Source organism: Oncorhynchus tshawytscha, linkage group LG15, assembly GCF_018296145.1.
Source record: "Oncorhynchus tshawytscha isolate Ot180627B linkage group LG15, Otsh_v2.0, whole genome shotgun sequence".
NCBI lineage: Eukaryota > Metazoa > Chordata > Actinopteri > Salmoniformes > Salmonidae > Oncorhynchus > Oncorhynchus tshawytscha.
Window position 1 is genome coordinate 28423688 of NC_056443.1, and position 17775 is coordinate 28441462.

The 17775-nt window shown below is 44.5% G+C and overlaps 1 protein-coding gene across 1 annotated transcript in view; it reads right to left on the reverse strand.

Annotated features, from left to right (window-relative positions):
- The window catches only part of LOC112214891 (neurexin-2-like), a 1125107-nt gene that overhangs the window by 826229 nt on the left and 281103 nt on the right, over window positions 1-17775 (reverse strand). Inside the window, 1 exon segment of the mRNA XM_042298402.1 lies at window positions 6213-6242. Coding sequence (XP_042154336.1) covers window positions 6213-6242 — 30 coding nt within the window.

Consider the following 17775-nt stretch of genomic DNA (forward strand, 5'->3'; position numbering starts at 1 on the left):
TTAAGACGCTCCTGCTCCTCATCGGGGTCAGGGGTTACACAAATGCAAAGCCATGCTTCGAACAGCAGAAGGGAATCGCTAATGCCTGAGTCACGCTGTAGCCATGGACGATAAGGTTAAGCTCAGGATTGTGGGAAATATCTTAATGCCAGCATTTTGATTCCTCAAGTGTGTCCAATTATCACTGTGTATACCTTTCATGCTGAGGCCACACGGACCGAGTAAACAGTTTGTAAGAAGGAAAAGGCCTACATAATGAAGGTACGAGGGAGAAAATGTCATGCCGAAGCAGAGACGAACCTGCATAGAAATTAGGGGATTATGGTTCAGTGGGGGTCACTGCGGACGTCTAGAGGAGCTATAGGTGTTCCGTTGAGTCACCCAGTGACATGGAACAATGAAGTAGTACTATTTCAGCTGTAATTATGGATGGCAAGGACCCAGAGATGGAGGAGGATCTCAGAGCTCTTGTTCACAACTAGCCTCTGCAGCGAGGGCAAGCACATGCAACGCAGTTAGAGGAGTCTTTAAAGGGGAGGCGTTGCAGACATGTAAGGGAGCTAATGAGTCTATAAAGGGGAAGTGTTCCAGACAAGCAAGGCAGTTAGAGGAGTCTTTAAGGGGAGGGGTTGCAGACATGTACGGGAGCCAAGGAGTCTTTAAAGGGGAGGTGAGGCAGACATGTAAGGGAGCCAAGGAGTCTTTAAAGGGGAGGTGTTCCAGACAAGCAAGGCAGTTAGAGGAGTTTTTAAGGGGAGGGATTGCAGACATGTATGGGAGCCAAGGAGTCTTTAAAGGGGAGGTGTTGTAGACATGTAAGGGAGCCAAGGAGTCTTTAAGGGGAGGTGTTGCAGACATGTAAAGGAGCAAATGAGTCTTTAATTAAAGGGGAGGTGTAGCAGACATGTAAGGGAGCAAATGAGTCTTTAAAGGGGAGGTGTTGCAGACATGTAAGGGAGCAAATGTGTCTTTAAAGGGGAGGTGTTGCAGACATGTAAGGGAGCAAATTAGTCTTTAAAGTGGAGGTGTTGCAGACTTGTAAGGGAGCAAATGAGTCTTTAAAGGGGAGGTGTTGCAGACATGTAAGGGAGCAAATTAGTCTTTAAAGTGGAGGTGTTGCAGACTTGTAAGGGAGCAAATGAGTCTTTAAAGGGGAGGTGTTGCAGACATGTAAGGTAGCAAATGAGTCTTTAAAGGGGAGGTGTTGCAGACATGTAAGGTAGCAAATGAGTCTTTAAAGGGGAGGTGTTGCAGACATGTAAGGGAGCAAATTAGTCTTTAAAGGGGAGGTGTTGCAGACATGTAAGGGAGTTAACGAGTCTTTAAATGGGAGGTGTTCCAGACAGGCAAGGGAGCCAATTAAAGGGGAGGTGTTGCAGACATGTAAGGGAGCCAATGAGTCTTTAAAGCAAAGGTGATGCAGATATATAAGGGAGCTAATGAGTCTTTAAAGGGGAGGTGTTGCAGACATGAAAGGGAGCTAACGATCCTTTAAATTTTTTTAATTTAACCAGGTAGACCAGTTGAGAACAAGTTCTCATTTACAACTACGACCTGGCCAAGATAAAGCAAAGTAGTGTGACACAACCAACAACACAGAGTTACACATGGAATAAACAAACATACAGTCAATAACACAATAGAAAAAATCTATATACTGTGTGTCGAAATGAGGTAAGATTAGAGAGGTAGGGCAATAAATAGGCTGTAGTGGCAAAGTAATTAAAATTAAGCAATTAAACACTGGAGTGATAAATGTGCAGAAGATGAATGTGCCAGTAGAGACACTGGGGTGCAAAGCAACAAAAAATATATAACAATATGCGGATGAGGTGGTTGGATAGGTTATTTACAGATGGGCTATGTACAGAAGCAGTGATCTGTGAGCTGCTCTGACAGTTGATGCTTAAAGTTAGTGAGGGAGATATGAGTCTCCAGCTTCAGTGATTTTTGCAATTCATTCCAGTCAATGGTAGCAGAGAACTGGAAGGAAAGGCGGCCAAAGAGGAATAGGCTTTGGGGGTGACTAGTGAAATATACCTGCTGGAGCGCGTGCTACAGGTGGGTGTTGCTATGGTGACCAGTGAGCTGAGATAAGGTGGGGGTTTACCTAGCAAAGATCTAGCAATGACCTGGAGCCAGTGGGTTTGGCGATGAATATGAAGCGAGGGCCAGCCAATGAGAGCATACAGGTCGCAGTAGTGGGTACTATATGGGGCTTGGTGACAAAACGGATGGCACTGTGATAGACTGCATCCAATTTGCTGAGTAGAGTGTTGGAGGCTATTTTCTAAATGACATCGCCGAAGTCAAGGATCGGTAGGATGGTCAGTTTTACGAGGGTATTTTTGGCAGCATGAGTGAAGGATGCTTTGTTGTGAAATAGGAATGTGAGTCTGGAAGGAGAGTTTACAGTCTAACCAGACACCTAGGTATTTGTAATTGTCCTCATATTCTAAGTCAGAACCATCCAGAGTAGTGATGCTGGACGGGCGGGCAGGTGCGGGCAGCGATCGGTTGAAGAGCATGCATTTAGTTTGAATTGCATTTAAGAGCAGTTGGAGGCCACGGAAGGAGTGTTGTATGGCATTGAAGCTCGTCTGGAGGTTAGTTAACACAGTGTCCAAAGAAGGGCCAGAAGTATACAGAATGGTGTCGTCTGCGTAGAGTTGGATCAGAGAATCACCAGCAGCAAGAGCGACATCATTGATGTATACAGAAAAAAATAGTTGGCTCGAGATTTGAACCCTGTGGCACCCCCATAGAGGCTGCCAGAGGTCCGGACAACAGGCCCTCCGATTTGACATACTGAACTCTGTCTGATAAGTAGCTGGTGAACCAGGCGAGGCAGTCATTTGAGAAACCAAGGCTGTTGAGTCTGCCGATAAGAATGCTGTGATTGACAGTGTCGAAAGCCTTGGCCAGGTCGATGAATACGGCTTCACAGTATTGTCTTTTATTGATGGCGGTTATGATATCATTTAGGACCTTGAGCGTGGCTGAAGTGCACCCATGACCAGCTTGGAAACCAGATTGCATAGCAGATAAGGTATGGTGGGATTCAAAATGGTCGGTGATCTGTGATCTGTTTGTTAACTTGGCTTTTGAAGACCTCAGAAATGCAGGGTAGGATAGATATAGGTCTGTAGCAGTTTGGGTCTAGAGTGTCTCCCCCTTTGAAGAGGGGAATGACCTCAGCAGCTTTCCAATCTTTGGGCATCTCAGATGATACGAAAGAGAGGTTGAAAAGGTTAGTAATAGGGGTTGCAACAATTGCGGTGGATAATTTTAGAAAGAGAGGGTCCAGATTGTCTAGCCCAGTTGATCTGTAGGGGTCCAGATTTTGCAACTCTTTCAGAACATCAGCTATCTGGATTTGGGTGAAGGAGAATGGGGGAGGCTTGAGCAAGTTGCTGTGGGGAGTGCAGGGCTGTTGACTGGGGTAGGGGTAGCCAGGTGGAAAGCATGGCCAGCTGTAGAAAAATGCTTATGGAAATTCTCAATTATCTTGGATTTATCGGTGGTGACACTGTTTCCTAGCCTCAGTGCAGTGGACAGCTAGGAGGAGGTGCTCTTTTTGGAGTTTTGCTACAGGATGCAAATTTCTGTTTGAAAAAGCTAGCCTTTGCTCTCCTGACTGCCTGTGTATATTGGTTCCTAACTTCCCTGAAAGGTTGCGTATCGTGGGAGTTATTTAATGCTAATGCAGTACGCCACAGGATATTTTTGAGCTGGTCAAGGGCAGTCAGGTCTGGAGTAAACCAAGGGCTATATCTGTTCCTGGTTCTACATTGTTTGAATGGGGCATGCTTATTTAAGATGGTGAGGAAAAGCACTTTTAAAGAATAACCAGGCATCTTCTACTGACAGAATGAGGTCAATATCCTTCCAGGATACCCGGACCAGGTCAATTAGAAAGGCCTGCTCGCTGAAGTGTTTTAGGGAGCGTTTGACAGTGATGAGAGGTGGTAGTTTGACTGCAGACCCATTATGGACGCAGGCAATGAGGCAGTGATCGCTGAGATCCTGGTTGAAGACAGCAGAGGTGTATTTAGAGGGCAGGTTGGTAAGGATGATGTCTATAAGGGTGCCCGTGTTTACAGATTTGGGGTTGTACCTGGTAGGTTCATTGATAATTTGTGTGAGATTGAGGGCATCTAGTTTAGATTGTAAAGGGGAGGTGTTGCAGACATGTAAGGGAGCCAATGAGTCTTTAAAGGGGAGGTGTACCAGACACGTAAGGGAGATAACGAGTCATTAAAGGGGAGGTGTTTCAGACATGTAATAGAGCTAACGAGTCTTTAAATGTGTCTTTATTTTCAGCTTTGAATGAGAGAATTTATTTCCCTAAGATTATGTTTTCAATATAGTTCTTGTTTTATGAATATTATGTTACTTGTTTATGTGTTTTCTTATATGTAAGACTTAATGCCATTTGTAATTTGTTTTGTTGCAGATTTATGTTTAAAATACTCTCCAGATAAGAAATTGTCATAGAATTAGAGAAAAATATTATCAGTCACTAAGACATTTGCAACCCATTCACAGTAAAACGTATTTCTATTCTGATTTCAGATGATCAACCCTTACTGACTAAATATTCTCCAAGTTTTTTACTATCATCATTAGAACATTTTGTAAATGGCAGATGTTTGGGAGTAAAGCGTGGATTTTTGAATAAGATACACATTTTCACTGGTGTTTTTTCTTGACTGATTACAATTTATTTGATGTGGTGCTATTGTATGTCATATCATTTGAAAAAACCTGTTTCTCAGCTTTTAAAATGTGTATCATGTTTTCATATAAGGTTTGACACCCGAAAAGTATTCTAATTTATCCACATCCAGATATCGTACAGTACGTGCTACATACCACCTTTCCACTTGGATATGAACGCACGATAAGGAGTCTTTAAAGGGGAGGTGTTCCAGACATGTAAGTTGTTTGATACAGGAACCTGTATGTGTTTAAAGAGAACAGAGGTGAATCTCAAATGTCTTTCCTAGAATCTTCGCATCCTCTCCCCTCGCCGCCTCCTCAAATGGCAGAGGGAAGCGAGGAGAGCAGTGGATCAAAAGATCCTTCAGAGTAGACACAAGGAATGGAGGAATGACTTTTACAATGCACCCCAGGAGAGGGGGTTTAACAAATCCTAGTCGGATCCCAGTGCATCAGTGATGGAGGTCGAGGGGGGAGAGGGAAGGGAGTCGATAGGAGCTAGCTAGACCGTTCTCTCTATTCTAGTAAAGGTCAGTGTGCTCCCCAACCTATCCCTGCCTGCTTGAATCGCTCTCTCCCATGAACTTTCCCTCTCCCGCCATTCTTGCTAGGTTCACGTCAGGAGACAACAGAGCAACCCAGTGTCTGTATAAACAGGGCAGAAAAGGTTGGCTGTGTGAAGAGTGAAATGCTCTAATGAATGTGATCGAATAGAAGGATAAAGGTTGTGCCACTATATCTGCTTGGTCGTGGTTGAGAGTAATATTGAGTCAGAGAGTAGCACATTGAAGCAGTTCCATTGGAGACCATAACATGTCCATAGCAGCACAGTTCAATCTCATCGCTTTTCAGACTTTTCTTCATACATAACTCACACGACATTCTTTCCAGGTTAACATTTCAAATAGCTTGCAGTTTGTCTCTGAAGAAGCTTAAAATCTAAAAACCTCATCATAACAGATCAGGGTGCCAAACAATGAGAATGACAGCAGAGTGGTGATAGAAAACTCTGTGTCATTCAACAACAACTTTGTTGCATTAGTAAGAGGGGTAACATACAGCTAACACTTGACAAACTGTTTTTTTTCTTTTTCCTGTAGACACTTTTTTGAAAACCCAAGCAGAAGGGAGAGCAGAAAAGCGTTACCTGCAGCCCGGGAGGTCGTAGGTCAGGGTGGTTCCAGATGAGCCAGAAGGACAGGACAAGGGTGGGACGGACAGTGTGGAGGCACAGAGAGCACAAGGAAGGATATGGCAGGAAGCACAGCCAAAACAAAGAGAAATGAGGGGGGAAGAGTGTGAGAGAATTGGGGGGGGGGGGTGCCATGGGATGGGTAGATGGGTTAGGAGGGCGGGTTAAGGAAAATGGAGGTAGGGAAATGTGGGGTGGTGAGGAAAGAGGAGGAGTGAAGAAGAGGAGAGGTTGGGCAGAGGAGGACTTTTTGTTTTCCTCGGGAAAAAAAGAACCAAAGAAAGGAATGAACCCATACCTTGGTTGTTTAACGTCAGGTGCGCCAGACCTTGAAGGAAAGAACAGAAAAAAAGAAAACAAAGGAAAAAAGGTCATAAAAGGTAACGGGAGGGAAAAAAACATTGTCACAACGTTGGACTGCAGTTTGTGACAGACATCCTGGGGCAGACCCGGATGTCAGAGATTCAACTCAAAGGTAAAACAAACAAAAAAAAGAGAGAGAAAGAGAGAGAAGATAACAAAAAAACAAGCAAACACTTCTTGATGTGGGGGGGGGGTAGAAAAAAAGAAGCATTTCATTCGGTGCAACCCCCGTAGGCCATTGCTCACACAAATGCTTTTTTTTTCTCACTGAAGTACTTATGGAACATACACATAGTAACTGTTTGGCAGGCTTGAGATTTAACTGAATTCTTTGGCTACGGTATAAATCTTTCTGCTCTTGGAGATCCAAGGTCTCTAACAGAACGGGTCAGTGTAAAAACACAAAGAGAAGAACATTCGTTTCGTTTTCCAGGAACAGAAGATTATATACACCGGCACAGATGCAGTAAGTGACAAACATCCAAAATACAATGTTCCTGAAATCAGGGATAAACAAATTTGAGCCAAAACAGCAGTCCAATCATTTCAAAGGGCTTCACAGTTTGGGAGTCAAACTATGTCGACCACACAGAGCAACAGCTAACATTGTAGTCTATCTGAGTCCCATCTGAACACAATAACAGCTCTCCGACAGATATCCGACAGCAGTTTACAACGATACATCCCAAGTGCTGACGAAATTACTTTGGCCAGAACCAACTTTAAACAACCTGTAGATGTGGGCTTGATATGTGCTTCTCTCAAGCCGGCAGGACACCGTTACAGCATCAAAAGATCTTTGTTCACACTATTGTCAAAGCCGCGAATGGTTAAACAGCAGTCCTATTAGTCAAGATGTCGCTTATAAATAACTGATAACAAAAAGGGTCGTATGTTCTATCCAAGAACATTTCAGAAATGTCAGAATCCGTTTTAATGTCTGATATGATCACAGCCTTGAATTCAAAGGACTGCTCCTGTTTCACTAACTGTAGCCTCTTACCACTGGCAGAATAACATACAACAATATACCACGACCACTGTTGGCTAAACAGTGGGAATAAGATAGCCTTTAGTTTAATTGCTAAATACACTTGCCAAAAAAAAAACCCACAGAGGATAAGCTATGAAGAAAAAAGGACTGAACTTGCTTAATATAGGAACCTTAATTAACCTATGTTCCAGTGAAAAGAAGGGCATTTCCATTGTAGGGCTACAATGACCATCTGCTGCTCTTGTCCAATCAGCTTTAACTTGGCTGAATTAATCACTTCTAGTTCCAGGTTCACAAGTCCAATCGTTCTCCAGTTAAACACCAGGCAGCCTTCATCGGGACAGCCATACAATTGCAAGGCCACAGATTTCCTGGGAAATTAATATTTAGATTTCTTACAAAACACATACGCAGCTATACACACGTAATAGGATGTTTTGATTGACCTGACATTTTCTCAGAGCAACTGAGAAGTACACAGAATCCACTTCTTGAGGTATTGGCAAGAAGCCACCCTGCTGACAAATGATATGTCTTGAACAGAACATTTCTAATCCTCACTGATGACTAGAACAGTTTATTCAAATCACTTGTGAGTCAGACTCGAAGGTCGATTGCAATGGAGTCAACCATCATTTACCGCAACAGCATTGGTAAATATTTAAGGAGTCAATTTTGTTTTGTTCTCTCTGGTAATCTTCTAGTATCAGGGAACAAGTCACCAGGTAGGAGATTTGTAAGAGATATCCTAATGGTGACTAACCCCATTCCGTACAATTTTGCGCAACCGCGGCATTCAAACGAGGCTGCAAGGAAAACTAATGGGACTGTAGTGACTGTGTTGGCATCAACATCCGGGGTGTGAACTACGTTTCTATTCAAGCATTGATTGACATGGTAATGGCCCAATAGTATTGGAGAAAAGTTTTTAAAAATGGATGCCTCTGGCGCTGTACGTTAAATTGTGACGTGTCATGACGTAACGTAGAGCATTCATTATGCAACTCATTCTGTGTCATACAGCCTCTTTCCACCAGGTGTGGCGCTTCTCTTGCAGATTAAAAACAAGAAAAGGACAGGGTCAGGGTTAAAGGGGATACCTGGTCAGTTGTACAACTGAATGCATTCCTTTTTTGCGTCATCACTGCAGCCATCATGACGCTCAAAAGCCGCGACAGCCGCTGTTTACTTCTGAAGATCACTTTAGAGCCGTCCCCCAAAAAAACCCATTCAAGTTCCACACAAACCTTCAAATAGGTATGTAATGACACATTATATAAACTCTTTATAGTGTTTTATTTACATTTTAGAGGTGATAAGTTGAACAGATAGGGTGAAAAAAAGCTGTTTTCCAACTAGACATATCTCCCCGTTTCACTTTCACGCAGTAGGTTTCACTTCCCCACCCGCCATTTTTAAAAAGACCCAAAGGAGCTCATTGCTTTCTTCAATCATGCAGAGACGGGCAGCATGAAAGTCTCATCATTGATTTTGCTGGAAAGGGGAGAAATTGTGCTTTACAATGGTATTCATACTACATTTGACCTAGAAGTATTACGTATTTTGGGCGCTAAAATAAGGTGATTTGTATGGAATAGCAGATATCATTGATAGAGTGGTAGCAATTCACTGAGGGAAGAATCAATCAATGTACCAATCTAGTCAATTAACCAACTACGCCACAAAACTCAAACAATAATCCATCCCTCCACCCAGCTTACAACAGACCAACAGCTAATACAGTGACTCATCCCAGCAGCCAGCTTACAACAGACCACAGCTAATACAGTGACTCATCCCACCACCCAGTTTACAACAGACCACAGCTAATACAGTGACTCATCCCACCACCCAGTTTACAACAGACCACAGCTAATACAGTGACTCATCCCAGCAGCCAGCTTACAACAGACCAACAGCTAATACAGTGACTCATCCCACTACCCAGCTTACAACAGACCACAGCTAATACAGTGACTCATCCCAGCAGCCAGCTTACAACAGACCACAGCTAATACAGTGACTCATCCCACCACCCAGTTTACAACAGACCACAGCTAATACAGTGACTCATCCCAGCAGCCAGCTTACAACAGACCAACAGCTAATACAGTGACTCATCCCACTTACAACAGACCCAGCTTACAATAGACCACAGCTAATACAGTGACTCATCCCAGCAGCCAGCTTACAACAGACCAACAGCTAATACAGTGACTCATCCCAGCAGCCAGCTTACAACAGACCACAGCTAATACAGTGACTCATCCCACCACCCAGCTTACAACAGACCACAGCTAATACAGTGACTCATCCCACTACCCAGCTTACAACAGACCAACAGCTTATACAGTGACTCATCCCAGCAGCCAGCTTACAACAGACCAACAGCTAATACAGTGACTCATCCCACTACCCACCTTACAACAGACCACAGCTAATACAGTGACTCATCCCACTACCCACCTTACAACAGACCAATAGCTAGGCCGACCAAAAGTGACTATCTAACCACCCATCTTACAACAGACCACAGCTAATACAGTGACTCATCCCACCACCCACCTTACAACAGACCAATAGCTAATACAGTGACTCATCCCACCACCCACCTTACAACAGACCAACAGCTAATACAGTGACTCATCCCACCACCCACCTTACAACAGACCAATAGCTAATACAGTGACTCATCCCACCACCCACCTTACAACAGACCAACAGCTTATACAGTGACTCATCCCACTACCCAGCTTACAACAGACCAACAGCTTATACAGTGACTCATCCCAGCAGCCAGCTTACAACAGACCAACAGCTAATACAGTGACTCATCCCACCACCCAGCTTACAACAGACCAGCAGCTTATACAGTGACTCATCCCACTACCCAGCTTACAACAGACCAACAGCTTATACAGTGACTCATCCCAGCAGCCAGCTTACAACAGACCAACAGCTAATACAGTGACTCATCCCACTACCCACCTTACAACAGACCACAGCTAATAGTGACACATCCCACTACCCACCTTACAACAGACCAATAGCTAGGCCGACCAAAAGTGACTATCTAACCACCCATCTTACAACAGACCACAGCTAATACAGTGACTCATCCCACCACCCACCTTACAACAGACCAATAGCTAATACAGTGACTCATCCCACCACCCACCTTACAACAGACCAACAGCTAATACAGTGACTCATCCCACCACCCACCTTACAACAGACCAATAGCTAATACAGTGACTCATCCCACCACCCACCTTACAACAGACCAACAGCTTATACAGTGACTCATCCCACTACCCAGCTTACAACAGACCAACAGCTTATACAGTGACTCATCCCAGCAGCCAGCTTACAACAGACCAACAGCTAATACAGTGACTCATCCCACCACCCAGCTTACAACAGACCAACAGCTTATACAGTGACTCATCCCACTACCCAGCTTACAACAGACCAACAGCTTATACAGTGACTCAACCCAGCAGCCAGCTTACAACAGACCAACAGCTAATACAGTGACTCATCCCACTACCCACCTTACAACAGACCACAGCTAATAGTGACTCATCCCACTACCCACCTTACAACAGACCAATAGCTAGGCCGACCAAAAGTGACTATCTAACCACCCACCTTACAACAGACCAATAGCTAATACAGTGACTCATCCCACCACCCACCTTACAACAGACCAACAGCTAATACAGTGACTCATCCCACCACCCACCTTACAACAGACCAATAGCTAATACAGTGACTCATCCCACCACCCACCTTACAACAGACCAACAGCTTATACAGTGACTCATCCCACCAACCACCTTACAACAGACCAATAGCTAATACAGTGACTCATCCCACCACCCACCTTACAACAGACCAACAGCTTATACAGTGACTCATCCCACCAACCACCTTACAACAGACCAATAGCTAATACAGTGACTCATCCCACTACCCACCTTACAACAGACCAATAGCTAGGCCGACCAAAAGTGACTATCTAACCACCCATCTTACAACAGACCACAGCTAATACAGTGACTCATCCCACCACCCACCTTACAACAGACCAATAGCTAATACAGTGACTCATCCCACCACCCACCTTACAACAGACCAACAGCTTATACAGTGACTCATCCCACCAACCACCTTACAACAGACCAATAGCTAATACAGTGACTCATTCCACCACCCAGCTTACAACAGACCAACAGCTTATACAGTGACTCATCCCACCACCCACCTTACAACAGACCAATAGCTAATACAGTGACTCATCCCACCACCCACCTTACAACAGACCAATAGCTAATACAGTGACTCATCCCACCACCCACCTTACAACAGACCAACAGCTAGGCTGACCAAAAGTGACTTATCTAACCACCCAACTTAACACAGACCAACAGCTAATACAGTGAATTCCGAGTACAACATTGTCCTCTATTGTATCTTAATAGAAACTGTGACTCCAGGCACAGGAACAGGAACATAGTGCATGTTTTATTTATCTATTTGGGCTGATTCCTGCCAGTGACCTCCCTCCTTTTTTTTATTTCCACTACCCATGATGCATTAGACAGATAAGGCTTCCCAATGAAACAGGCCTGTGTTGATAGTGCATACCAAATCATCTCATCCCCAGGGTTCTCTGCCTCCTTCCCTCTCTCCCTGACCGCTTGCTGGAGCAGAGGCAACATTATAAATATCCTGACGTGGGGCGATGGTCAGAAGAGGAGGAGAGGTGGAAGTGCCACAGCGACAGAGGGGTGCCAAGGGCTAAGGAGCACCGCTGTTTGTCACACAACTGGCCCCCTCTTTGCCTCTTTGCACTCTGAAACACTCCAAAATAACACAAGGAGAAATTGTCTGTGTATGTGCATGTGTTTGTATTATCTTGGCAGAGGCACAGGGTGTCAGACTAACAGTGAGCCAGAGCCTGAGCAGGATATCAAGAGGCTTCAACATGTTCCACCAGAGACAGAGAGAGAGAGAGAGAGAGAGAGAGAGAGAGAGAGAGAGAGAGAGAGAGAGAGAGAGAGAGAGAGAGAGAGAGAGACAGAGAGAGAGATAGAGAGAGAGAGAGAGAGAAACAGAGAGAGAGAGAGAGAGAGAGAGAGAGAGAGAGAGAGAGAGAGAGAGAGAGAGAGAGAGAGAGAGAGAGAGAGAGAGAGAGAGAGCATTCTGGCCCAAACATATCAAGTGAGCACCCGTTGTCTTTCACACTTGGCTCCCAGCCAAACAGCCTATGTGAAAGGCTTAGTACTACAGACCTCTCTGAGGAAACAGCCAGTAAGTCCTAATCACAGTAACTCAACTCAAAGGAAAGTCAGAAGATTGCATTGGGAAGTCCCCTTCATACACAAATCAAATTACTGCCACTACACACACTATCCTCGATCACATATTGAAAACATAATGAAAATAAAAACTTGCCCTGCGACTTTTCCTTTAACCCAACTGTTGAAAATGTGATTACGCTCTTAATTGTGCTATGAGTGCAAATGGGAGAGCCTGATGCAATCCGAGCCGACGAGGGACGAACATTGATTGGCTGGAGATGATTGAGTGACAGATGGAGATGAGTCACAATTCTGTCATTAGGAGGTAACGTGCAACCGTGAAATTGTCTCTCTCTCTCTCTCAGCTGGCTTCTGCTACTCTCCTCTCGTCTTGTCTCCACTCCTCTCCTCTCCTCCATTACCCCACTCTGCTTCCAGCCATCTCCACCCAACAGCAACACTGCTGGCTGTGGGTCCTGGGTAGCAAAACAACCCCACCCTGACTTTTAATCAAGGACAAAAATAGTGAGGGTATACAAAAAGCTACGTTCACAGAAAACATTAGCATTGGTGATGAATGTCAAAATTTCACCCTAGAGCCATCACTGATGTAATATTCATATGTATAAACATACTGAATTGTAATTGGATGCATTTTACCGCCGTATCATACTGTGCTATGATTGGTTAAGACCACCCAGGTGGTGAGGTCATGGTCAGTTGATCATAGTATGAGACACGGTAACATGCCAGTTATAGCTAGCTAATAAAGAGCTACGTCAAGAAATATCCTGTCGTACTGCATTTTATTAATTTGTACAAAGTGCGTCAAACAATACATGGTGTCAGAGTAAAAGGACTAAAAGATTTAGCTGGAGTTCGTTCACCTCGAATGGACTGGGAGTCTACAAACTTATGATGTATACAAACAGCAGTGAATCGGGTTTGAACAGTTTGTGACTGAGCTGCGTCTGCTTGTGAATGACAGATTTTCATATTGTCAGCTCGGGGGTTCGGTTACTGGCCCAACGTTCTAACAACTAGGCTACCTGCCACCCCAAACGTTCACATATCACGTGAATAAGCAGTGCATGCAGTCAGGCAAACATCAACGCACAGTGAAGATGAAATGTCAATCAAAGAGTCAAATGCTGATGAACTGTTTATTGATTCAGTGACAGAAAAATCAAATGTCAGAGACAGAGCAAGCCTTTGCTGACCTTGAGATAGGAACACAAGGCACAGAGCTAAAGTTCAAAGTAGACACTGGTGCACAAGTAAACATTATTCCTCTGAATAAGTACTGCAGCTTGACATCTGAGTGCGAGCTACAGCCCACCACGCGCAGACTGGTTATGGTGAACAGCTCCCAGTAAATGCAAATAAATGCAATAAATGCAAATACAAGGAAAGTGACATGATGTTGGACTTTTACGTTGTTGACACTAGAGCCCCTGCAGTCCTAGGTCTTAAAGCATGTTTAGACATGGACCTCATCAAGCTAGTTTTATCAGTGACAGCACCAGTAGAGACAGAACATGTTCTGGAGGAGTTTGCTGATGTTTTTACAGTAATAGGACTATTCCCAGGAGAATGTACAATTCACCTTGACCTAGACACAACCCTTGTGGTCTACCCACTGAGAAATATTCCCCTTGCTCTCCACGCCCGTATGAAGAAAGAGTCGGAGAGCATTGAGCAATCTGACATAGTCACCAAGGTTACAAAACCGTGGTGGTGGAGAAACCACGCACAGGCAAGCTCAGAGTATGTCTCGACCCAAGAAACCTGAACAAGGCTATCAAACGCCCCCATTATAATTTACCAATGCTTGATGGCAACACGCACAAGCTAGCTGGAGCACGCTAATTCAGTGTCATGGACGCCTGATCAGGCTACTGGGTTATCTAAGCTCACAACGTTCAACACAGCGTTTGGATGCTACAGGTTCCGTCGCCTGCCTTTTTGGATTATTTCAGCCCAAGACAAGTTTCAGCAAAAGATTGACGAAGTGTACAAAGGCCTCGGCGGAGTTGTGGCAATTGTGGACGACATCCTTGTCTATGGTCAAACCAAAGAGGAACATGACAGAAACCTCTGCGCGATGCTGCAAAGGTCCCGCGAGAGAGGAGTCCGGCTCAACCCCGAGAAGAGCACAGTCGGCGCTACAGAGGGCAGCTACTTCGGAACATCTTCTCACAGCGAATGGAATCCAGCCAGATCCACAGTGGATCTCAGCCATAAAATAAATGGAGCCACCAAAGAACCGTGCAGAGCCGGAAACAGTGCTTGGCATGGTCAACTACTTAGTCAAGTTCGCACCCAGCCTCTCCAATGCTAATGCACCCCTGCGTCAACTGCTAAAACAGTCCAGTGAGTTTCTCTGGGACAAGCAACACGACATTGCTTTCCAGAGAGTGAAAGACTTGATCACGAGAGAACCAGGACCAATCCTTGCCTACTACGACCCCAACAAAGAGCTCAGACTCCAAGTGGACGCGTCAAAGTATGGACTAGGTGCAGTGCTACTGCAAGAAGGAAAGCCCATCGGCCACACTTCCAAATCTCTCACAGACTGTGAAATCAACTACGCTCAAATCAAAAAGGCCATTCTGTTTGGATGTAAGTATTTCCATCATTACGTATATGGAAGACAAGTCATTGTGGAATCCGACCACAAGCCCTTCAAGTCAATTATGAGGAAACCACTAGCCGCAGCCCCGCCAAGGCTACAGAGAATGATCTTTCAACTACAAAAATACGACTTGACAATCACTCACCGTCCAGGCAAAGACATCCCTGTCGCAGACACACACTCCAGGAAGTTTCTTACCTATAAGGACAGCAGCCTCAGTGAAGGCATGGACATGCAAGTGCACACTGTGTACATCAACTTACCAGTTAGTGACAGAAAACTGAAGGAGATCCGAGCAGAAACAGAAAAGGACTCACAACTCACACAGCTGAGGAAAGTCATACAGGATGGATGGCCTGTGGAGAGGAAAAATTGCCCTCAGAGCATCTCAGTTCTGGCACCATCGTGATGAACTATCACAGATCAAGGGAATCATTTTCAAAGGAGAGAAAATCATCACCCCTACCAGTCTCAGAGAAGTGATTTTGACAAAGATCCATGCTGTACGCATGGGTGTGGAAAAGTGCAAACAGAGAGCACGGGACATTTTGTTTTGGCCCGGAATGTGCAAAAAAATAGAGGACATTGTTGGTAAATGCGCCACCTGTCTTGAACTACGCCCCTCAAACACCAACGAGCCAATGTTACGTCACTGTATCCCAGACCGACCCTGGCAGGTCGTGGCAACCAATCTGTTCACCTGGAACAACGAGGACTACATTGTAACAGTGGACTACTACAGCAGAAACTTCGAACTCGACAAGCTTCACACCACCACTTCTGCAGCTGTGATACACAAGCTAAAAGTAATCTTTGCCAGGCATGGCATTGTAGAGACTGTAATATCTGACAATGGCCCCTGTTACAAATTAAAATTATTTGAATCCTTCACAAAAGCATGGGAGTTCACATGTCTCCACAAGCCCACATTACCCTCAAAGTAATGGCCTTGCTGAAAAATCTGTGCAGATTGCTAAATCACTCATGGATAAAGCAAAAGCAGACAAGAGACCCCTACCTCAGTCTCCTTGAATACCGCAACACTCCAGTTGACAACTTCAAATCACCAGCCCAGCTGTTGATGAGACACAGACTTCGTTCAGTCCTGCCCAGCACCAACCAGCAGCTACAACCTGAGGTCGCCAGCTACAAGGAAATGCATGAAAAAAAGCGATACTACGACAGGTCAGCTAGACCACGGCCACCACTGATCGACGGAGAGTCAGTTAGAATCCAGGAGCATGACCTCTGGAAGCCAGCAGTTGTCATCCAGCCAGCAGACCCTGAACGTTCATATCACGTCCGCACCGCAGAAGGAGCTGTGTACCGCCGCAATCGTCATCACCTACTGAACACAGAAGAACACTACACTGACGAGATGAACTGTTTCCCTGAAAGAGAATGTGATGGACTAAACACACACACAGCACAACATAAACCATACTTACCTGCAACAACACAAGAACTGTTGACTGACACAGAAGCATGCTCAGCATCATATCACACAAGCTCAGGAAGAGAGGTCAAGCCCAGAGCTGTCCTAGACCTGTGAAATGTCAAAGGGTGTAGGTAGATCACTGCCCTAAAAGAGCTCCAGACTGAAAACTTGTTATTGAAAAGTTGACTTGAAATGCTTTGGTATTCTATTAGTTTGACATGTTAAGATGTCATTGCTAGAGTGAAAGCTGAGTTGGTGAGAATCCTTTGTTCTAACAGTAACAGCATGCTGAATCATTGTTTCAGAGTCTGTTATGTTGATTCAGCTGGTGCAGTACACCATGTAAATGGTTACCTACTTTGAGTTCAAGCTACAGGGCATGAATTCAAAAGAAACACTTAGAATATGTAAAACATTTTTCTTTTTGTTTTAAAAGAAGGGGGTGGTAATATTCATATGTGTAAACATACTGAATTGTAATTGGATGGATTTTCCCGCTGTATCTAACTGAGCTATGATTGGTTAAGACCACCCAGATGGTGAGGTCATGGTCAGTTGATCTCATAATGACAAAGTTAAAACGTTTATTTAAACGTTCTGCAAATGTATTAAATATAATAATATCTTATTTACATAAGTCTTCAGAACCTTTTCTATGAGACTCAAAATTGTGCTCAGGCGCTTCCTGTTTCCATTGATACCTTGAGATGTTTCAACAACTTTTTGGGGTCCACCTGTGGTAAATTCAAATGATTGGACATGATTTGGAAAGGCACACACCTGTCTATATAAGGTCCCATAGTTGACATTGCATGTCAGAGCAAAAACCAAGCCATGAGGTCAATGGAATTGTCAGTAGAACTCCAAGACAGGATTGTGTTGAGGCAAAGATCTGGGGAAGGGTAACAAAAACCTTCTGCCTCATTGAAGGTCTCCAAGAACAAAATGGCCTCCATCACTCTTAAATGGAAGAAGTTTGGAACCATTAAGATTCTTCCTAGAGCTGGCCGCACGGCCAAATAGAGCAATCGGGGGAGAAAATCCTTGGTTAGGGAGGTGACCAAGAACCCAATGGTAACTCTGACAGATCGCTTGAGTTCCTCTGTTGAGAGATTGGAGAACATT